The sequence below is a fragment of the Zingiber officinale genome, chromosome 2B, assembly GCF_018446385.1.
Source record: "Zingiber officinale cultivar Zhangliang chromosome 2B, Zo_v1.1, whole genome shotgun sequence".
Taxonomy (NCBI): Eukaryota; Viridiplantae; Streptophyta; class Magnoliopsida; order Zingiberales; family Zingiberaceae; genus Zingiber; species Zingiber officinale.
Window position 1 is genome coordinate 40370626 of NC_055989.1, and position 24847 is coordinate 40395472.

The 24847-nt window shown below is 36.9% G+C and overlaps 1 protein-coding gene across 1 annotated transcript; it reads left to right on the forward strand.

The window, feature by feature from the left end:
* Positions 1-1040: 1040 nt before the first annotated feature.
* Positions 1041-7543, forward strand: LOC122045605 (vacuolar protein sorting-associated protein 60.1-like). Its single transcript, XM_042605893.1, has 7 exons — positions 1041-1316; positions 4394-4545; positions 6130-6223; positions 6307-6378; positions 6509-6620; positions 6702-6862; positions 7330-7543. The coding sequence occupies exons 1-7, from the start codon at positions 1248-1250 to the stop codon at positions 7381-7383; spliced, it is 714 nt and encodes a 237-aa protein (XP_042461827.1). The 5' UTR covers positions 1041-1247; the 3' UTR covers positions 7384-7543.
* The last annotated feature ends 17304 nt before the right edge of the window (positions 7544-24847 follow it).

Genomic DNA, 24847 nt, shown 5'->3' on the forward strand with positions numbered 1-24847 from the left:
CATAATTACCCTTCTCAACAAGTTCGAAATTCCATCCAAGGATAGGTTTCCACAATGAACCCCCAATTTAGTCACTTATATGCCTTCTTTAGATAATCTTGATGAGCATTGATCCCTTTTTATCTTTGAGATGCTTGAAGGAATGAACAAACTCTTGTGCAATAATTACATATTACCTTGAATGTGACATCCTAATATAAATAAATTAGCGAGTAGCGAGATTAGGGTTTAGGACACTGAGGAGTGATTTTAAACCAAGCATAATAATTTTAGAGTTATATTTCCTATTGAAGTTTCTCCATGAAATACCTGTGTGATGAAGTTCCCTACCTCATTATTGATAATTTCCTAATTTTTTTAGTAGAAACCTACATGAAAACCATTTGATTTGTGTCATATGAGAGGGTTCCTACAAAAGAGAGCCTTTTAGATTTCCTCGCTAGTGATCAAATTATCAAGAGAAATAAGTTGGCTACCCTCAAGTGACTAAAACGAGTCAATTGAGGAGGGACTTAAACTTGAGAAAAAGTAAAATCTTAAGTAAAAATTCAAAAATTTGTCCAACATAACATGCTTGACAACTTTAGTTCAAGAGAGTTTTGTATTTAACATTTTTATTACTTTGATCATGAGAAAGCCTCCCATATAAACTCCCATAGTGTTCATATTAACATTAGTTGCTGTTGTTACCATGATTTTCATTTTAGTTTTAAAAATATTTCTAAAAACTTAAGGCTTTTGGATAACTAAAAGTTTTTTTTAAAAAAAATTATATATTTTTTAAAATAAAGTAAAATATAATTATTTTTAAAATTGCATCCTTCACTTTTAATAAATTAATTTGAAGTGTATGTGTTTTTCTTTTAAATTTTATATTTAATTTTTCGAACAAGAAACAGCCTCAATTGGTGTTTTGGAATGAACGACTGTGATGCGTGAATTGTAGCATGAAGGGTGCAGAGAGAGATTGCAGGAGGAAATAGATGAGAACTGATTGGAATAGATCCGAACGATTAGGAGTTTTCTCGCGACGAAGGATTCCTCTCCTTGCTGAATGCGACACCTCGCCATTTTTTGACCACTTCGTCGATATCGTCCCCTTCTCTCTTCCATCGCCTACTCGACAGGTAGGTCTTCGCCGAATCTCCGTCACGCGGGGCCTGCCCTCATTGTGGCCGTAGCGTAGGAGTCCTCTGACGCAGTCTTGTGAAAGTGAGACTTGGGAATAAGGTTGGATACGATCCGAGATGAGGCGGGTGTTTGGAGGCAAGAAGAACAAGGATCCGCCACCGACGATCGAGGAAGCAACTGATAGGGTCTGTTTTTCCTAATTTCCGTACTTTCCTTTTCCAAGTATCTCTTTTTCTCGGAATTTCATAACGTGGTTCATGACTTGAAAGGGGCTCTTGTGTTAAATAACTGAATGCCCATTTTCATTTCTGTTCAATGTTTGTGTTTGAAGTCTCAATCTTGATTAGTTGGAATTTGAAAGGGCGGACTTCTTGGATTCTTAATTTGGGTCAGGATTCATTTGATGTTTTGCTTATGTTTGCTGTAAAAATCGTAGAAATATTTCAACTTTGTAATTTGGAGGTCGGACAATATATTGTTCTTATGTGTAATTGATTATAGTTGAACACATTCCTCTTAAAATAAACCTATACCTTACTATATGTTTTGGAATGAAGTTCTATGTTTTTCTTTATTTGTAGTTACATCCTTTATTCCCCTACTTTAATTTTTTGTGTGTCACATTTCAAGCCAGTTTAGATTGGTTAACAATAGGGGTGTAATCGAACCGAGACAAACTCTTGAATGTTTGAGTTTGGTTCATTTATAATCGAGCCGAATTCGAGCTTTATTTAACGAATATATTCATGGCTCACGAGCTTATTTTTGCTTTTATTGAGCCTTGATGTGAGCTCGAGTGTCGTACTACGGGAGCTTATCAAATTACAATTAAAGTTACCGAACCCCCCTACACTAAAGTAGTATAGAGCTGACTTGGGTCGTCTCCCAAAGAATGTAACGATAGGATGATAACTTCAGGATTGGTTATGGCTTTTGGATATTTTGATATGAAACTGGGGGTTTGGGTTTTGAATTTTGAACTACGGTATGAAATAACAAAACAAGTATGAAATTAAACCTAAGGAACAAAAGAGAAATGCAAGTATGAAATCTAATCCTAATTAATTAAAGGCATCCTATCTATTCATTAGTAGTGATCTCATAGCGCATTGTCACTCTACGCTACGATTCACCATTAACAGAATTAAATTAAGGAATGAAATAACAAAGTATTAAATGAACCTAACATAGTAAATGAAAGACGATGCTAATAAGAAAACCTAGTCTAACTTAAACTATGATTGCAAGGAAATTAAAGACAACATAAAGTAAGCAACTAAAGAAACTAAGCATGGAATGTAACTTAGAGCATTAAAGAAAGCTAATCTACCCTAGCCTAATTGCATGAAAATAAAAGACACAAATCTAACTAACCTTCAAATAAGCTAAAACAAGACAAGAATAAACATTGCAAGAAGTTTAACAAGCTTAAATGCGACAATGAAATAACAAAAGGTGTTGGGATATTTAATCGAATATGTTGCGTGCGAAAATCAAATTAGTCAAAGTTTATGCAATCTAAGCATAGGGAGTTCAAATCAATACAAGCATTTCACATTCAACAATAACAATCCACAGAAATAAACCAATGCATAACCAAATCAACATAACCAACACACGAAGATCAAACTACTGTTGGAAGGAAATGCTGCTCGGAAAGTGAAAGAAGAAGTGCTGCTCGGAACGTGAAAGAAGAAGTGCTACTCGGACCGGAGAAATTTGGAGAAGATCTATTGCTGGGAAAAGGTGGACTGCCGAATCTCTTGGAAGAAGTCGCCGCTGGAAATCACGAACAGAGAGAAGACTGAGCGGTAGAGGCGAAACTTCTTGGCTGCAGTGTGAATAGAAGAGGGAAGGAGATGGTGTCCGGCCGGCGGCGATGGTTGAGTGGAGGTGGCCGCTGGCCGTCGGTGAAGGAGAAGAAGCGGCGGTCGTGTGAGAAGGAGCCGAACGGGAGAAGATGCGATCAAAAGATTAGAAATGCTTGCTTTGTGGATTTATTCCCCCAAATCCGATCCGACGGTCCTAATCAACCCAGATCCGATGGAGAGACTGAGATCAAATCTGAGTGAACGGTCGAGATCAACTGAAACCCATTGAAAGGTCAGGATGGATAGATCAAGATGAGCGGCTCAGATCGTCCCAGTTCTACACATATTGATTAGAATCAACCAGATCTTGATGAACAGCTAAAATTAATCAGATCCTAATCTTTTATTTAATTTGCTTTAGATGTGATCCAATGGCTCAGATTTCTTTAGATTGGACTTCTTATTGACTCAAGCCTTTAGGTTCAATTTGGCTCAACTTGAGCTCAATCCCTAGAAAATAAAAGTGCACAATTATAAGTAGAAATCCATAAAAATAGGAGGAATTATAATAAAACCCATAATATGAATCCAACTTAATAACACATGATAAAAATCAACAATTAATCATATGAAATGATTAAAACATGAAAATTAAGGGCAGAAATAATGCATCAAAATGCTAATTATCAAACCTAAACGAGCTTAATATATATAAATTATAAATTTAAATATTTATTAAAAACTAAATTATATATTTAGAGAAAATTATAATATTCTTATTAAAATTTATAATTTTATTCTAATAAATAAATTTAATATATTTGTCTATATTTTTCATAAGTAGAGTGTAAAATCTATAAATTCAATATCAAAACTATTATTTTTTCATTTAAAAGTTGATTCATGAGCTTAACGAACATGTTCACGAGCTAAGGAGCTGAGTATTGTGAAGCTTGAACTTGGTTTGTTTATCTTAACAAGTCTTATTAAACGAGCTCAAACGAGTTTTTATCGAATCGAGTTTCGAATAGCTCATGAGCGGCTTGGTTCATTTACACCCTAGTTAACGACAATGCATCAACGTCCTAAACAATGAATGATAATGAGCCAATAAAACTGAGGTATGCAGATCACTTTGCTGATTGATCAGAAAGCTTACTTTCTCAAGCAACATTGTAGCCTATGCACCTTGTAGAAGGCTAGCAGTTCCTTATTTAATGATTTTGATTTTTCTTCAAGATTTTGAAATTTTTGAAAATATTGCTTCTAGTTCACACATGCCTTTCTTCAGACTTGAAATAATTATTTATGTTTTGTTGTTTAAATAAGAGTAATTTTAAACATGAGCTGCATCCACTCATTGCTGTGATATCTCGTTTATTCTATATGCAGAATTTGGAAATGATATCTGTTATAATCTCTTTTCTGCCACTTATGGCAAAAATTTTCAGATAAATAAAAGAGGTGAAACGGTTGATGAGAAAATCAAGAAGCTTGATGCTGAATTAGCTAGATACAAGGAGCAGATTAAGAAAACTCGACCTGGTCCTGCTCAAGAGGCTGTTAAAGCTCGAGCAATGAGGGTTCTTAAGCAAAGGCGGATGTAGGTTATATTTGTCTTCTTACATTCATCTAAACATATGATTTTTTAGACTGAAATGCCTTCTTACTTTGGTAATATTCATATTATTATACATTTCATTGCTCTTTTATCCCCTAAAAGCATTTTTGTATTGTATGTATGCTTTCTTTGTCCAGCTACTGTTCTTTTATTTGACATGCTTATAACTTACTCTAGATTGTGTATATTATTGTCATAGTTTTTAAGTATGCCATCTCATTCCACCAGGTATAATGAAGTAGCCCAACATTATCATTCTTAGTTATGTCTTTTCATTCCATAAGGTATGTTGAAGTAGACGAACATTCTTCCACTTCTTAGAGATAGAGGACTACTCTCACAATCTTTCTTTCAACTAGTTTCAATTATGTGTTCGCTCAAGTTTGTGTTTAATATGATTATTTTACCAGAAGCTCTATTTCATCCACTAAAAATTTTACTAAGTACAAAAGGTTTTGGTTCGAATTGATTTTCAAATTTCACTTCCATGTTTAATTTAAATTTTATTCTCACTGTCCCATGGTTCTTAAAATCTTCTGTTTTTTTAGTATGTCTGTCTGCTCTCATTTTGACTTTTTATTTTATTTGGAGATATGCCATACTTCAGAAAGGGCATAGTTTAGTAAGTTATCATATTACAAGATTTCTCGCAATAGATACACCTGTGTACCGGAATCTTCTACATAACTTGGGTAACTAGTCAATGAGCTAAGGCGTGGCTTCTATTCCTATTCTTGTAGTCATCCTTTACAAACAGAGGGAAGCCTATTGTTCAATCTTTTATGAGATTCTTTGAGAGCCATGAACAAACAGATCAATTGTAAACTAGGTGTAGCAACACACACTTGGCTTTATTTTACAAAATTATTTTGGGCCATAGCCTTGTTTTAGTACTTTTCCCTGTCTTAAAGCTGTTGAAGTTATAAATGGGTTGAGCCTAACAAGCAAAACCCTTGCTAGTTGTATGCCATGCTGCCACGCTTTTCTCCAGTCACTATTGGTGATGAAGTTTTGGTTTGATAATTACTCCCATATTGCTATTTCTAGTGCTCCATGTGCAGCCAAAATAATCAGAGTTGTGAAGATTCATGATTTTAAATTTGTAATGTAGCCTTCTTCCCAGTGCAAACCAATGACTTTCACAATGATGCTGGATGGGGTTGTGGATCCAAGTATAACATCTCCAGAAACGGATGAGCATGGATTTCTAGTTTGATGAGCTTAACAAACCTTTAAGTTTGTTAATTGTAAACAGCTTGTTTACACTATCAGAATAGTTCACTTTGAACTTATTCTATTTTGTCAGATAAAGATGCTGCTAGCTGATATTTCCCTTGCATTATAAATACTTTGAATTTCAACTGATCTTTTTAGTTGAATAAAAATGCTACTAGCTGATATTTCCCTTGCATTTTGAGTAGTTTGATTTTGAATTTAGCTTTATTAGTTGAATAAAGATGCTACTAGCTGATATTTCCCTTGCATCACTTTAATGATTTTGTTTTATTGCATGCATAAATGCACTATTTATTGGGCAATGGACAATTTCCACTTCCTTTTGACTAGGTATGAGGGGCAACGTGACATGATATATAACCAGACATACAACCTTGATCAAGTTGCTTTTGCTACGGAGGGACTTAAAGATGCTCAACAGACAGTATGTTTTGAAGCTTCAATTAAAATTTTATTGCTCTAACTTGTTTGTCTTTTGCTGATACAAAATATTGACAACTTTTCCAGATGTCAGCACTAAAATCTGCAAACAAGGAGTTGAAAGGGGTGATGAAAACTGTGAATATTTCAGCCATAGATGTATGTTTGTTTTACATATAATATAAGCTAAAAGATTTGTGTACGATTTTATCATTCATCTCAGTTTGGTCTAGGAACCTGAAATTGTGGAGTTTTTGTTCTTGGTATCTGAAATTATTATTAAATGCAGAGTATGCAAGATGAAATGATAGATATGATGGATATTAGTACAGAGATCCAGGAATCTCTGGGAAGAAGTTACAATGTCCCTGATGACATTGATGAGGAAGAGTTAATGGGCGGTATGATATTCTTACACACTTTACAAGTTACCTGGTTGTCATTTTAGGTCTTTTATTTATTGGTTCTGATAATATATGCAGAGCTAGATGCTCTGGAAGCTGATATGGGAACAGAAACAGAATCTGATGCAGTTCCATCCTATCTTCAACCAGATAAGGAATCTGATCTGGACGCAGAACTGAACTTACCTGCAGCTCCAATGGGTAATGCTGCAGCAATGGTCAACAGAGCAAGGCCCCAGGTATATCCATAACTTGTAAATGCTTAATACTCGCACTGTTTACTAGGAAATTTAATGGAAGTTTCTCTTTCTGCATCCAATTTTCTGTGATTATGATATATTTGCAATTTTTATTGTACAATATAATAAATGAATCATACAATTTGAAATATCTTTTTGGCAATTGTAACACTCAGCTCTTTTACTCTTTTACCCTATCTTTGCCAAATTTTTATGATATATTGAACCTAACTTTGCCAATTGTTTCCCATGCCTAATAATTGCTACCTTTTTGTGCTTTCCTCAAACTTTACACTGATATTTTGTAGCCTTGTTGATGCTTTGGCTCTATAGCCATACATTGCTTTTAATGGCTTGGTACCTGTCTCGAGTTATGATTGTTCAATCCTTTTATCTGAGCTCTGTTGAGATATTTGTTCATCATTAGTCTGTGGCTCCTGCTGACATCTTTGTTTGTGCGGATGCAGGCTGAGAATGAATTTGGCTTGCCTAGTGTTCCTCAAGCATCTCTACGCAGTTAAAACTCTGCTCATTTCATATGCTACTCAGTGACATGGACATGAAAATATTGTGATCCTCGAGTAATAATGGTTCATGACTTCATAGAGTTGTCTATTGTGTTCGATAGTTTTTGTGAGTCAGACTTTTTATGGTAAACTATAATGCGTTCTTATGGGAACATCTAGCGATAGCACTATGCGTCTTTTGATCCACCAGACAGGTTAGTTCCTTGTCACATCAAAGCTACCAATTTGAGATTGATATGGACATAACCCCCCACATGTTTATGGTATTTTTGTCGCTCTCAATTTTTGCTTCAAACAAACTATGCGACTCCGTTCATAGTATTCTAGGATCGGCCAGCTCCATCATAGAGGCATTTCACCGTACCTAACTCTGACTCTTGAACTCTTAATTCGCATCAAGTGCACCGTAATTTACCCATCCGCCTTAGCGAATTGCATATTTACTTGAGCATAAGATTCCATTATTCTTTTTTAATAACTAAAAATTATTACTAGGTAAAATAGTGGCGGCCTTCTTTGCATGTCATATTTTGCTTGAACGTTAGTTTAAATCTTCGGCAATTTATCAAAACACGTACTACGGTTAATGTATTTACCAAAAAACGCATCACAGTTTTGTATTTACCAAAAAACGGAGTTTACAAAAATCAATCCCCAGATTACCCCTCTGGCTAACCTGGCAACCGTCTTTTTCAAACACATTTTTCCAAGCATCCAAGCCGAAAGTAGAATAGAAAAATAATTTGTGGTTCGGATAAACGTCTTCTCACCGTCTCTCTCCCTTCGTCCCTCTGTGTGGTGTTATAAACTTGAAAGAAAAAAAAATATGAACCCTGCGTTTGCCATTACTGCTCGTGGTGGTTGGCGATTGCAATAGACCAGTTAGGTTTATGACATAATTACGTAAGAGTTGTTAGAGGAGACCAAGGACAAATTAAGTTAAGAAGGTCAGCCGAGAAGGACAAACTTCTTGCAAGAGGGAAATGAGTAGAAGCACACATTTAAAGATTTAGACATGTATGTATGGATTTTTTTACTGTAAAATAGGGTAGTGAAGGTAAATAAAAAGTACACCATTTGTCTGTGAAGGGTGGCAGCAAAAAGTAGTATTATGGTTAATTTTGGTTGTGTGGGGAATAATATTCAATAACACCTGAATTATGATGTAATAGAAGACTTAATCGATTTAATTCATATTAGTTTTTGACTTTGATAGTTAAGTTTGGCTAGGGTTTAGTCAGTGGTGGTCCTAGTTTACAAGAAGTATCTGCTTCAAAAGTGGCTTGATATCTATGAGATCATGCCCAACGTGGGCCTGATATCTATGATATCAGGCCCACGTAGAGCCTGATATCTATGATATCAGGCCCACGTAGAGCCTGATATCGATAATGTGTTATGTGGTTAAAACTTTGCTTTTACATCAGACCGTTCCTAGTTTGAGCAAAATTACAATTTAACTACAAAAAATGATTATGTAGTTGCAAATTTACTAAAATAGTTTTTTAATTTATTTATCAGGGATGATCATATAACTGACGAAATTCTATATGAGATATGGAATACTCTTGATGCAACTTCTAGCATTGGACATGCAGATAATGTAGGAGAAGTATCCAGAACAAATATTCCATCATCTTCACAGTATACTTGTGTGCATAACACAAATAGAAATACGAGCAGTAATTTCACATTTGATCTAAATGAAGAAGCTAGTATTCAAGAAGATGAGGTTCTGAACCCGTGTGCAACACTTGTTGATTACTATGAGCCTAGTTGGAGTGAGGAGGAAGGGTATTATAACCGAAATGGAGAGGAAATGCAATGCAATACAAATGTACAAGAATTCTTTGCCGATGATATGCAGATTGAACAATATGAAATATCTCAAGAGCAGTATAGTGACTTAGAGGAGGAGTTCCCAATAACTGATGATCCATATATTCTAAATTCTTGATTGCTCCAAAGGCCAATTGAAGAGGCAACAGATCAGCATGAATTTTTTGTAGGACAGATATTTCAGTCTCGACAAGAGTTCAAGAATCAACTTGTGAAGCATGCCATGGTTAAACATATGAGATATAATCCAGTTGACACTCGGAAAAATAAAGTAAAAGCTGTCTGCTTCAATCAACCGTGTAAGTGGAGAGTAGTTGCCAGGGGGGATGTCGAGTTCATTGTTACGAAATATATAAAGGAACACCAATGTGGCACCATTAGGGAAAGTGCTGATCATCAAGCATGCTGTTCATCCTTTGTAGCTTCTTTTGTTGAAGAGCAATTTCTTGCTAATGAACAATACAAGCAAAGTATGATTATAGCAGATATAAAAGCCAGGTTCGGAGTGACCATATCCTACAAAAAAGCTTACATAGCTCGAGAGAAAGCGATGAAGAAAGTTGTTGGAGATTATGATCAAGCATATAGAGATCTTCCACTATATCTGCGTGAGTTAAGAGTAAGGGATCATGAAACCTATGTTGCACTACACAGGAATGGGGATAATCAGTTCCAACGATGTTTTTGGGGTTTTGGAGCTTGTAGGAGAGTATTTAGGTCTTATCTGCGTAAATTAATTGGAATTGATGCCACACACCTAAGAGGCAAATATCCGGGTGTGTTGTTGATGGCTACATCAATAGATGCTAATGACAATGTCCTCCCAGTAGCCTTTGGAATCGCTGAAGTTGAATGTGGGTCTGCATGGGAGTGGTTTCTGGATCATACAAAGAGATTCTTTAATGTTGATCTAGAGTCAATGAGTATAGTATCAGATAGACATCGTGGCATTATAGCAGCAGTTAGGAAAGTATACCCTACTGCCCATCATGCTTTTTGTTGCCACCACATGTCTTGCAATATGGTAACAGATACTGGCAGTAGGTCAGGTTTAGGGTTGTTTTGGGCAGCTGCTCGAGCAAACACAACACTACAATATGATCTCATAATGCAGTCCATTCTTGAAAAATATCCAGATGCTCATAAGTGGCTTCAGAACATTGACCCTAAAAGATGGGCTAATGCACACTTTAGTGGGAGAAGGTACATAATGCTAACCACCAATTGTGTAGAGAGTTTAAATGCTTTGTTCAAGGAGACGCGTGAACTTCCGATAAACAGGTTAATTGATAATACCAGAAGAAAGGTAGCTCAATGGTTCTGTAACCGTAAGGAGGAAGCGTCGAAATGGTATGTAGCGTTGACACCTCATGCTACTAAAGAAATGCAATCAAGGAGAGAGAAAGCTAGACGATATAAAGTCCACCCCTACTCTCGATCCGAAATGGAAGTAGAGACATGGGGTGCTTCATACATTGTTGATTTGGAGAGAAAATATTGTAACTGTGGGGAGTTTCAAATTTCAGGATTGCCTTGCTCACATGCAAATGTCGTGATAATTCACCGGAACATGGATACACTCCCATATTGTGAGCATTACTTTCATTCACATAATTGGAAAACGACATACATGGATCGTATTTACCCCTGTCGAAGCAAAGAATTTTGGCCTAGGGGTGTCAACAACATTATAGTGCTATGTCCCCGTAGCCTTGTGCAGCCTGGTAGGCGAAAGAAGGCAAGGATCGAGTCAAAACATAATGGGAAGGTAAAAATCAAATGCAGCAGGTGCAAACAACTGGGCCATAATCGGAGGACCTGTAGAATGCCGCCAGCCCCTAGATCTTGACTGAATTTTAAATTGGAGGAGTTGAGGCATATGTTTTGTATGAAGTACATAAATAGGTTTGTAAGACAAACAGTTGTTAAAAGTGATGTTTCTGTTATATACGTTTATGGAGTATTTAGTTTGTGTTACAGTTTTATGGTAGGTATGAGAAGTGTAAACCATCACCTGCAAGGCAGAAATAATACTTCACACCATATCTCCATTGTGTCAAATAAAAATGCGATACATTTCAATTCAACAGGAAGGGGTTCGTAATTTCAAAGTCACATTAATATGTAGTGAAATATAGATGTGTTAAAACATGCACAAAGGGAGTGTAGTAATCCATTCCATAGGGTAGAAAAGAAAAGGTGTGCACTGTTCCGTGCCAACTGGCACGGAGCTATAAATTATGTTTGACAGCATAAATACCATCTCCCCACCATGACCTTCACAGGGGACTTGATTTCATGAAAATCCAAGTAGGGGAGGGCCATAAGTGGGTTTTGGTCAAAACCCACTGATGGACCTAGACACATCGGATTGGACCCATTTCAGCGCTAGTGGTATTCTGGAGTTGCAAGGACTCAGAATCTGGTGGCAAATAAATGTTTAAATATTTATAGGTGCTGGGAAAAATTTAAAATAAAATCAGCCTCCGTTGGGCCTGATATGCTTGGATATCAGGCCCAACGTGGGCCTGATATCCAAGCATATCAGGCCCAAAGTGGCCTTGGCACTTATAAATGACAACTGGCACGGAGCCATACTTCGTAATCCATGGTGTATAAATTATGTTTGACACCATAAATATCATCTCCCCACTAAGACCTTCACAGGGGACTTGATTTCATGAAAATCCAAGTAGGGGAGGGCTATCAGTGGGTTTTGGTGAAAACCCACTGATGGACCTAGACACATCGGATTGGACCCATTTCAGCTCTAGTGGTATTCTGGAGTTGCAAGGACTCAGAATCCGGTGGCAAATAAATGTTTAAATATTTATAGGTGCTGGAAAAAATTTAAAATACAATCAGCCTTCGTTGAGCCTGATATGCTTGGATATCAGGCCCAAAGTGGCCTTGATACTTATAAATGGCAACTGGCATGGAGCCATACTTCGTAATCCATGGTGTATAAATTATGTTTGACACCATAAATACCATCTCCCCACCAAGACCTTCACAGGGGACTTGATTTCATGAAAATCCAAGTAGGGGAGGGCCATCAGTGGGTTTTGGTCAAAACCCACTGATGGACCTAGACACATCGGATTGGACCCATTTCAGCGCTAGTGGTATTCTGGAGTTGCAAGGACTCAGAATCTGGTGGCAAATCATTATTTAAATATTTATAGGTGCTGGGAAAAATTTAAAATACAATCAGCCTCCGTTGGGCCTGATATGCTTGGATATCAGGCCCAACGTGGGCCTGATATCCAAGCATATCAGGCCCAAAGTGGCCTTGGCACTTATAAATGGCAACTAGCACGGAGCCATACTTCGTAATCCATGGTGTATAAATTATGTTTGACACCATAAATACCATCTCCCCACCATGACCTTCACAGGGGACTTGATTTCATGAAAATCCAAGTAGGGGAGGGCCATCAGTGGGTTTTGGTCAAAACCCACTGATGGACCTAGACACATCGGATTGGACCCATTTCAGCGCTAGTGGTATTCTGGAGTTGCAAGGACTCAGAATCTGGTGGCAAATAAATGTTTAAATATTTATAGGTGCTGGAAAAAATTTAAAATACAATCAGCCTCCGTTGGGCCTGATATGCTTGGATATCAGGCCCAACGTGGGCCTGATATCCAAGCATATCAGGCCCATAGTGGCCTTGACACTTATAAATGGCAACTGGCACGAAGCCATACTTCGTAATCCATGGTGTATAAATTATGTTTGACACCATAAATACCATCTCCCCACCAAGACCTTCACAGGGGACTTGATTTCATGAAAATCCAAGTAGGGGAGGGCCATCAGTGAGTTTTGGTCAAAACCCACTGATGGACCTAGACACATCGGATTAGACCTATTTCAGTGCTAGTGGTATTCTGGAGTTGCAAGGACTCAGAATCTGGTGGCAAATCATTATTTAAATATTTATAGGTGTTGGGAAAAATTTAAAATACAATCAGCATCCGTTGGGCCTGATATGAATATCATTTAATAAAGCAGTATTCTATCTCCCCCTAATATAAACTCCAAGCATTCTTACAGGGGCCTGATCAAAATAATAAAATAACATCAATTTTAATAGTCACCTTCCATAGGGTAGAAAAGAAAAGGTGTGCACTGTTCCGTGCCAACTGGCACGGAGCCATACTTCGTAATCCATGGTGTATAAAATATGTTTGACACCGTAATTATCATCTCTCCCCCATGACCTTAACAGGGGACTTGATTTCATGAAAATCCAAGTAGGGGAGGGCCATCAGTGGGTTTTGGTCAAAACCCACTGATGGACCTAGACACATCGGATTGGACCCATTTCAGCGCTAGTGGTATTCTGGAGTTGCAAGGACTCAGAATCTGATGGCAAATCATTATTTAAATTTTTATAGGTGCTGGGAAAAATTTAAAATGCAATCAGCCTCCGTTGGGCCTGATATGCTTGGATATTAGGCCCAACGTGGGGCTTTTAATATAAAAAGTAATATTTCAAAATAATAATAAATAATCTTACACATAAATCGATGCGATTAAATAAAATAAATTAATGAGATATCAGGCTCAAGTTTCAATCTGCAAAAGCGCACACTCTCCTGCTTCGGTCTTCATCTTCTTCTCAAAGCCATTCAACGCAGCTCCGGGCCAAAACCCACTCTTCCTTCACCGGCGTTCAAGAATCATTTCCGTACGGAGGTCGGTTGCTCATTTAGTTAAGCTTTCTATAACCGGTTAACCTAGGGTTTGTGTGGGTGTGTTAGAATAAGAGCGTAGTCGTTATTACGGGAACTAAGAGTTGTTTTTCTGTGTGTGGTTATACAGTACGTAGGTTCGCAATGGCAACAAAAGAAGTCTCCACAAGTCTGTGTGCTGATCGACCAAATTATCAAAGTTACGTCAACAGAGGAAGAACTAAAAGAATGAACTGGAAAAGTACCATTTGCCACTTCAGAAAGTTTATCTCTTCTGTTAACCCGACTGCAGAACAAGAACAGATGATTCGAGGCACACCTTTTTCCTGGATCCTCGACCTCCCTGATAGTTCTTTTGTAAGAGCTCAGGTACAAAATATGTTTGATAACTGGGATCATGAGGAAAAAAACTTTATCTTCCATGGGAAGAAGCTCAATTTTACAAAGGTAGATGTGGGACTGATTCTTGGCCTACCCGACAATGGAGATATAGTTCGTCTCGATTTAAATGAGGCTTCAAGCGCACTGTACATGGAGTTTTTCTGAGAATCGGATTGTTCTTCCAAACATTTAGAGAAACTGATTAGGAAGTCTAGATCAAACGACAAGCTGTACTGTCAGCTTTTTATCCTGTATTTTTTTTACAACAGTTCTGTTTTGTGGGAGTAGTAGTGTTCTCAGAATACCTGTGCTCTCCCTAATTGACTGTGTAGATGATTTTGAGAACTTAGCTAGGTTTAACTGGTGCAATGCAGTATACAGTTTCATGGCTCAACAATTAGACTCCATTGGATTGGAGCTTACATTAAGACCAAAACCACAGGTTGCTGATGCAACGCCCAAGGCCCCCTTGCTAAAGGGATTTCCAAATATTTTAGCTGTAAGTCCGATTACATATATAGCAAGATATGTGTAAAGATTATGAATTACTTTTATAATCATATTGTAGGTATGGGTGTGTGAGCACATCAGCATTATTGATCCAGACCATCCAGAAAAATTGCCAAGAATACTACGATGGAGGTGGCCTAACTATCATGTTGACACAGTAAAAAAAATGATAGACCGTGTAACTGCAGATAAAATTTTAGTAGATTTAATTCCGACAGAATCAGAGTTTAATTTACTACCAAACCAGCCTCAGCCATCTGAGTATCTTGAGTTGGTTGGCCAAGGATCTTTACATCAAGCCGAAGAAGGCCAACTCCAGTGTGACGATACCGTAGATTGTAGTTTGTGCAAGGAAAAGGATAACAAAATTGAGAGTTTAAAGCAAGAATTATATAAAGCTTCTTAAAGTTTGGAGGAAGCTAATAAAAACTTGGCAACGGTGATAGAAGAAAAGGATAGTCTAGTAGCAGCAAAGGATATTGTGATTGCTGATATGGAAGCTATGCTTAAAGAAAATGATCAACAAATAAGTGAACTGCGTAAAGAACGGGATACGAGTGGCAACAAGGCTGACACTATAAATTCTGACGTGGATAACAGAATTTTAACTGTAAAAGACAAAATCATAGCCGATGCTGAAAATAAGATTAAAGAGCTCCAACAAGTCATATAGAGCATATCAGGGGAGCCAAGAGCATCAGAAGGCATAGACCCAGCATCAGAAGGCATAGACCCTAATCTGCCTATAATTCCAACTAATTTTCGGGTAGGCCCCAAAAGAAAGAGAACCCAGAGAAGGTTGATATCCCAATGCACCAAAAAAAAGGCAAACAGGTTGTTCTTAGTGTCGAACCAGATGCTCCTGCACCATCAAAGATAGAAAATACAAGTTCATCACAGATAGAAACACAATGTCATGAAATTAACAAGGTCAAAACCAAAATATTGAAGGTACGGTCGAGAGTAGGTAAGTTGTTATTTTAGAATCCTTAATGACATAGTATTATTTTAATTATCTCAGCAAGCAAAAATATTTTTTAAAAAGAGCAAAGATGATGTGATAGCCGATGCATTGTTGAAGCTCAGTCAGTTAAGGTAACGTAGTTGCCAACCTAAATTCTTAACCCACATGTCAACAAAGGATTATTATTGGAGTTTAATGATAATTTTTTTATTTTCAATTTATTAAATACCATTGACTGTATACTTGTGTGTAGGGTGACGGTGCAACCAATATGGGCAAATGATAATTTCTCCTTAGATATGCAATCTTTTATGACAATATTTGATTGGACACAATATACCAATGGGGATTGCATAAATGTTTATTGGAATATTCTTGCTAATGAAGCCAAACACTCTAACTCACCATACCACCCATCCATATTTTGTGGGGTTGGATTCCCAGTATGTCCCTTATCTCATTGTAAATTGTTTAAATTATATATTGGATGCAGTCACCATAATAGCTCTATTATTTGTATACGACTTGTTCGGAATGATGCACGTGGATGCATTGAAACAAACTGCAAAAATAGATGACGACAAGGACATTAGATATATTTTTTGTCCTCTACATAACCAAGATGATCATTGGCATCTAATGGTCATGGACCTGGAGGAACGACAAATAATTCATTATAACTCTCTTGGCACCACAGAAAATTACACTTCTGTTTTTAATCAAACTGTAAGTAACAAATTTCTTATATCCAATAATCATTGTTTATGTATTAATTACTATGGTTTGATATTTGTAGGTGTTGTTTTTTAAGGAGCTGAACTGGTCATACTATCACATATGACATAAAGGTTTAGAACCATTCTCCGGGAGAGAGTATAAAACGATGCAAGTTATTTGCCCCACACAAAGCAAATCGTAAGTATTAGTGTATGTTCCATAATAATTCTATTTGCCTTTTCTATGATGGATTGTGCATTTGTTTTGTAGGTTGGATTGTGCTTTTTTTATAATGCGCTATGCAGAGAGTTTGATGTTCCGGAGATCTACAGACTTTGTACAAGTTGATATGAGAGCTTATAGATTTAGACTTGGACACAAAATCATGTCTGACAAAAATTTTAAACTATAGAAATAGTGAACAATTATAATAATTTATTGTAGTAATGATTTACTGTTTGTGTAACTAAAATTTATAGTGAATAAAATTATTGTAAATTAAATTTATAAGAAAGGATACCATACCAAGGCCACTTTGGGCCTGATATCCAAGCATATCAGGCCCAACGGAGGCTGATTGTATTTTAAATTTTTCCCAGCACCTATAAATATTTAAATAATGATTTGCCACTAAATTCTGAGTCCTTGCAACTCCAGAATACCACTAGCGCTGAAATGGGTCCAATCCGATGTGTCTAGGTCCATCAGTGGGTTTTGACCACAACCCACTGATGGCCCTCCCCTACTTGGATTTTCATGAAATCAAGTCCCCTGTGAAGGTCTTGGTGGGGAGATGATATTTATGGTGTCAAACATAATTTATATACCATGGATTACGAAGTATGGCTCCGTGCCAGTTGCCATTTATAAGTGTCAAGGCCACTTTGGGCCTGATATGCTTGGATATCAGGCCCAACGGAGGCTGATTGTATTTTAAATTTTTCCCAGCACCTATAAATATTTAAACATTTATTTGCCACCAGATTCTGAGTCCTTGCAACTCCAGAATACCATTAGCGCTGAAATGGGTCCAATCCGATGTGTCTAGGTCCATCAGTGGGTTTTGACCAAAACCCACTGATGGCCCTCCCCTACTTGGATTTTCATGAAATCAAGTCCCCTGTTAAGGTCATGGGGGAGAGATGATAATTACGGTGTCAAACATATTTTATACACCATGGATTACGAAGTATGGCTCCGTGTCAGTTGGCACGGAACAGTGCACACCTTTTCTTTTCTACCCTATGGAAGGTGACTATTAAAATTGATGTTATTTTATTATTTTGATCAGGCCCCTGTAAGAATGCTTGGAGTTTATATTAGGGGGAGATAGAATACTGCTTTATTAAATGATATTCATATCAGGCCCACGTTGGGCCTGATATGCTTGGATATCAGGCCCACGTTGGGCCTGATATCCAAGCATATCAGGCCCAACGGAGGCTGATTGTATTTTAAATTTTTCCCAGCACCTATAAATATTTAAACATTTATTTGCCACCAGATTCTGAGTCCTTGCAACTCCAGAATACCACTAGAGCTGAAATGGGTCCAATCCGATGTGTCTAGGTCCATCAGTGAGTTTTGACCAAAACCCACTGATGGCCCTCCCCTACTTGGATTTTCATGAAATCAAGTCCCTGTGAAGGTCATGGTGGGAAGATGGTATTTATGGTGTCAAAAATAATTTATACACCATGGATTACGAAGTATGGCTCCGTGCCAGTTGCCATTTATAAGTGACAAGGCGACTTTGGGCCTGATATGCTTGGATATCAGGCCCACGTTGGGCCTGATATCCAAGCATATCAGGCCCAATGGAGGCTGATTGTATTTTAAATTTTTCCCAGCACCTATAAATATTTAAATAATAATTTGCCACCAAATTCTGAGTCCTTGCAACTCCAGAATACCACTAGCGCTGAAATGGGTCCAATCCGATGTGTCTAGGTCCATCAGTGGGTTTTGACCAAAACCCACTGATGGCCCTCCCCTACTTGAATTTTCATGAAATCAAGTCCCCTGTGAAGGTCTTGGTGGGGAGATGGTATTTATGGTGTCAAACATAATTTATACACCATGGATTACGAAGTATGACTCCGTGCCAGTTGCCATTTATAAGTGTCAAGGCCACTTTGAGCCTGATATCCAAGCATATCAGGCCCAACGGAGGCTGATTGTATTTTAAATTTTTTCCAGCACCTATAAATATTTAAACATTTATTTGCCACCAGATTCTGAGTCCTTGCAACTCCAGAATACCACTAGAGCTGAAATGGGTCCAATCCGATGTGTCTAGGTCTATCAGTGGGTTTTCACCAAAACCCACTGATGGCCCTCCCCTACTTGGTTCTACCTGAAATCATGTTCCCTGTGAAGTTCTAACTGGGAAGATGGTATATTTGGTGTCAAAACGTATTTATACCCCATTTCTAATAAGGTATTGCTCTGTGGCAGTTGGCACGGAACCTAGTGACGCGCTTTGGAAACCGACTGTTGGTCCGAGCCTATTTGATTTTTTAAACAAGCCCAACCGTTACCATGATTTCAGTTTTGAGAAGATAGAAATGGTGCGCATTACAACTTATATACATTGTCTCTTTCCACTGATAAGCACCAACATTGCATTTTGTATTTTATGATTTATATTTCTGACTAATCACTATGCAATATTATTAATATTCCAGTGACAGTTTCTAATCTTCTCATACACTACATACCACCGTATTATACAACAAAGACTACATACAAAGATATTAAAAGTCCTACACTACGTAATAATTGCATTTACATTCTATACAAGTTTTTGCCTTACAAGACTGGATATTTAATCCAATGTTTGAAAATATTTATCCCTCAAAATTGCTACCATTACATCAATTCTAATCTTTTTCATGTCTCCTTGTTTGAAGTCCATCTTCATATCATATAGGAGACATCGAATGTATTGCATCACAAAGAAGCCACAGTCAACGCTGTAAAGAACAATAGCATTTTAATTGTCAATAATTTTTTATCAATTATTTATATTCACACCTTGTGCTCGATTTACCTTGCTTGTTGTTGTGGACATTCAATTGTGCGAGAGACTCATCTATCAAACGGATAATGCCTTTCCAAGTTTGGATGAATAGCAGCAACGTGCTCATGACTATATAATTTAAAATCTGATACCTGAAGATTGAAGAGGAAATTTTCATTTTCCATCAACTAGCATTTATATTAAAATACAAACAATATCATTATTATTAGATGCTCACCGCTGCTTCAAATTCATATTTGTATTTACTTCCACTTGCAAGAGAATTGTACTGATTGAACGTCATTGATTTGGTGTCCACCACCAGCAAGTGGAAGTGTGCATTATCACTGCACAAAGGTATAAATATATACCTTACCTCTTCATCTCGTCTATCCGTCTTTATCATGTGTTGGAAGGCAAACTTACTTGACGATTTCATTAATGACTACAAATATGCAAAGTCATACATACATAACCAACTAATAAAAAGAATTCTATTTTTAACTATAATCAAATCAATTCCTTACTGTGAAGAATGTTGAACAATATATTGACTTGTTGTATGTGCTTCCAGACGGGAATGCCCCCTAAATAAAATTTTACAATACGTGTCGATTACATCCCCTCTTGTCAACATTTCTCCATTCACACCAGATAAAAGGGAATACAAATTTAAACAAAAGGGTGGTTCCTCCCAAACTATATCATTTGTAAACCTACAAAGTAAACAAATCACAGATTATTTTTACAAATTTCTTTTTGATAACCTTAGCCCAAATATGTAATCAGATATGCATATATTATACTTTACTATTCAACTATTTAATTTACGTACTTTATTTCCTCCAAGGCTTTTAACAAGTACGCCACCTCTTCGTCTTGTTTTTTTTTCTTGGAAGACTTAAATTGCTTCTTCACATACTATGCATACAAACAAAAAAGGCAATTAGATAATCCATTATATCTAACAAATTGTAAAGAAATTTGCATATATCGTCTTACAACAATTGCTTGTTTCCTCATTTTGTCATATTTGGCAAACATTTCTACATCCTTGTCTGCCTCTTCATCAGATTTATCTTCCATCATTTGTACAATATTAATTTCTTCTTCCATTTCATCCAAACCTATTTTTCCTTTCCCCTTGCCCATAACAACATATTCTTTGACAAATTTTTTTCCTTCTCCTATACTTGTAACTTTTTCCGCAGGCTCACTTATATGTATATTTCTACACTGCCTCTTAGGTAAAGTTTTGAGCCACAATGGACTATCAATTGGAGTATCCCTGTAATCATAGCGACTTCTGTCACGTCCTCTCCTACTTCTTGTTGTAACACCTACAGGTTCAATTTGAGGATCGTCTACAGGCTCGCTATATTGAGATTCCATGCCTTTTTTTTCAACTATTTTAAGTAACTCTTTCACCCTCTCCTTCAATTGCATGTTCTCCATTGTTAGCTCTTTATTTATGTTTGCTTGAATAATGCAATTACAACAATCCTTATTAATCTGCCTTCCTCCTACACTCACTTCAATTTGTGATGCCTCCATTGCATGTGGACTGTCCTCAACGCCAGCAAGGTTCTCAACCAATGATCTTTCATCTTGGTTAGGGATTAGGTTAATCACAACCTGTAAGAATATTAAACCACATGTTAAAACCATACTTTTTTACCAAACTATAGTCAAAGTATTCTAAATTTACCTCTTCAGATGAAACTTGGTTAATCATTTCTCTCACCTTACTAATATGTGAAGGAATATTCCTCCACTTATTTATTCTGGCTCCTTTTATTTTGTATGGTTTTTGGATTGGAACATGCTCCAAAAACCATGCCTGATTCACCATGACAAGGGTTAACTATTTTATAATTGTTCGCAAAATATTAAAAATTTTCACACAAATTAAACACTTACTGCCAAAAGACCAGCAAATCCCTTTAGGTAAGGGAGGTTGGTGTTAGCATGTTTTGTCTCAGTTGATGAAAATATGTCCCTAATCTTAGGTAATTGTGGAGCCATAAATTCATGGATTGATTCAACCCAGTTGAATCTATCAAGATTCTCAAAATCATCTACTATATCTATAAGACTTAACGGGACCTTATATGTACTAGAAGAAAATAAGACACAAACAAATATATACAAAATATAGAATTTGCAAAATAATAAAACATCATCTTCGACTTCAACGCGATTGCCATAAAATTTAAGCAACTCCTCAATTCTTGATCTAGTAGCTTCTTTTTTGTTTGAGAAGTAAGTTAGAAAAAGGTCACTGGATGCTTTAGCTGAATCAATCGGAATTGAAGCTCCTCGGTCTGCAATACCGAGCAGCAATGAAACGTCTCCTCTTGTGAAGCAAACCGGAACACCTGACCAAGTTAAATTATTATTAGAATTCTACCAACACATACAAAAGTATTAGGAACACCGTGGACATGATATAATGTCATATCAAGAACTGATACTCCATCGTATCAGGCCCACGTTGGGCCTGATAGGCATCGTATCAGCCCCACGTTTAGCAAAAGCTTAAATTTTACCATACAACTACTTTGTAATTAAAATACAAATTTATAAATTGTACCTGAGAATCTAAAGGTTTGACTACTTGAATCCCAATTTTCAAATATATTTACCAAAATCCCACGGATGTGCTGCATATCTTCTATGTCCAAAAAAATACGAAATGGTGACTGTTTGATCAGCACTATGTGTCGGTCATGTAAAATAACACCGCCTCCATGCGTTCCTTTCTTCGTGGATGGTTGAAAAAAACTTTTAAAGTGACCGAGGACACTGTTCCAATGCAGTTTCTGTCCAACATCAACTGAACCCTATACTTTATAAAAATAAAAAAAATTTAAATCATACTAGTTCAGCTTCTCAATATCACAGAGTTTGTAAAATGATAACCTTTACAGCTAATTGATGTGGCGAGGATGATGATTCACCCGATCGACGTCTTTGCGCCATTATGATACTAGCTGATTAATGTAATGTAAACCCTAGAATCCTTCACTGATGGCTCACGAACACTCTTGGTTTTTAATTAAACTGAAATGCTAGCTAGATGGTGCTTGAGAAAAACTCGAACTGATGGCTCACGAACACTAAACTAGGGTTTCACAAGACCGAGCTGCACTCGCATGTCACGAAGGAGGGAGGTACCCTAATGATCGTTTTTTTTAATATCTAAGTTTTTTAAAAATGTGGTTCGGATGTCTGGGAATTGATGACTGATCAGAGGTGTTGGTTGGCGGTAGGGTTATATTCGGTAATATACATCACTTACCTGTGCCTTTTGATAAATACAAAATCATAATGCACTTTTTGATAAATACATTAACTGTAGTATGTTTTTTGATAAATTGCCGAAACACCTACAAATTTAAGATTGATTAACTAAAAGTTTACGTACAAAATATAACTAAATTCAAATATTAGTCCCAAATATGTGTGACAATTTATGAGTCAGAAGCAAATACGTGAGGAAGCAAAAAACAATGCTTCCAAGCCCTACTGATAATGGTGAGGTCTTTTAACAAATAATTAAAAGAATTAAGGTTTGAATTTTAATTGTAATGTAGTGTAGAGGATTTTTTTCAGTGAAAATTGGATTTAAGAACATTCGCCGTTTGGATGAATTTCTATGAGTATTTTATGATTTATCCTGATGGTCAGTAGAAAATTTTTATAAGATTGAACCGGTCATTCATGGGATTAATTAACTTGAAAAATTAAGAACTTAATACCAATTAAAAATTAAAAAAATAATACTTCCAAGTAACAACTAACTTGATAACTTGATAAGTGCTTCCAAGAGTTGGCCTAGGACATGCTGAATGCATTTCTCCTCAAATAAATCTTTAATTCATCTCTTTACGAGAAACAATAAAATGAATATCCACAGTTGAGGGTAAAACTTAAGGATAAGACCTTGGATCATATAAATCTTTAAATCATCTCTTTACCAGAAACAATGAAATGAATATCCATAGTTGAGGGTAAAACTTAAGGATAAGACCTTGGATCATATTGATGGAATTTTCACAATATTTAAAATCTATATATATTATCAAGAAAATGCACAACCATATAGTAACTAAGAATTCCTGCTCATATCATATTTGATAAAATGTTAGATTTGAGAAGGTATTTGAGGTATGATATACATATACTCACATGAGTACCATCACTGTCTCTGTATCAACCATTAAAAATGCTATGGTCATTACCCATCTTCCATATGAAATGGGAGATTAGACATTGATCGAATTCTGTCATCAATGTCAAACCATCACCTCTTATAGGCGCCTCTATGCTGTATGTAGCCGACATCCTCTATGACTATCCTCCATCCTCTAGGGGTCGCCTTCCTCTATCCTCCAGTGTAGAGCAAGTTGAAAGATGTGTGAATCCACGGTCTAGGGACCTCCATCAGTATATGACATCTCCCAAAGTCTCCATATCCAAATTGCACATGTGTCACCATCCCCTATTCACTTTTAGCAAGTGATCAGCTATAACAGATTTGATATGTTTTTACTACAAGTCGTTTGCTGTCAGCTAGATAGATCTTTCTGATGGATATATTCACCTTTTTTAGACTTTTTGACAAAACCTTAGCTATAAATGGATTTAAGACGTTTTTACTACGAGTTATTTATTGCTGACTACATAAATTTTCCAGGTGAATCTATTCACCAAAAATATACATACTCACTAAAATTGCATATGCTCTCTCTTCTCCCACATCTCTTCTAGGTGGATCTATTCACCAAAAGTATACATACTCATCCAAATTGCATATGCTCTCTCTCCTCCCACATCTCAAAATGTACTCACTCTCCAACAAGATGTATGCTCTCTCTCCTCACCCACTGAAAAGATACATAGTAGATGGACATCTCCAAAAGATGCTCCATCCAAAGTTGATGAAGTTCCATCCAAGATGACAAGATGCTCCCTAAAAAATACTCCATTTAAAATAGCTCTCTTCTCCAGATGCCATATGTATATCCACTATAGCCTTCAGTGTTAGCGTCATAGTCTTCATCTCCTCTGCAGCTGAAGCGGTCTATATGTATTTAAAGAATATGAGTTTGCATGTGGTTGAAGAGGTATATCTCATTGGCTATATCGTAGTCCACCTTAGCAAAGCATATCTCCTATCCCTGTGCAAAAAAGTCTCGGCCCACTGCGTACTTGCCACCGAGCTACCGTGATTTACCTCCCTCGTGATGACCCTGGGCAGGGTGCGGCGGGGGCCCTGAGGGCGAGGATTTCACCTTTTGCCACAGTAGAGTGCCTCATAT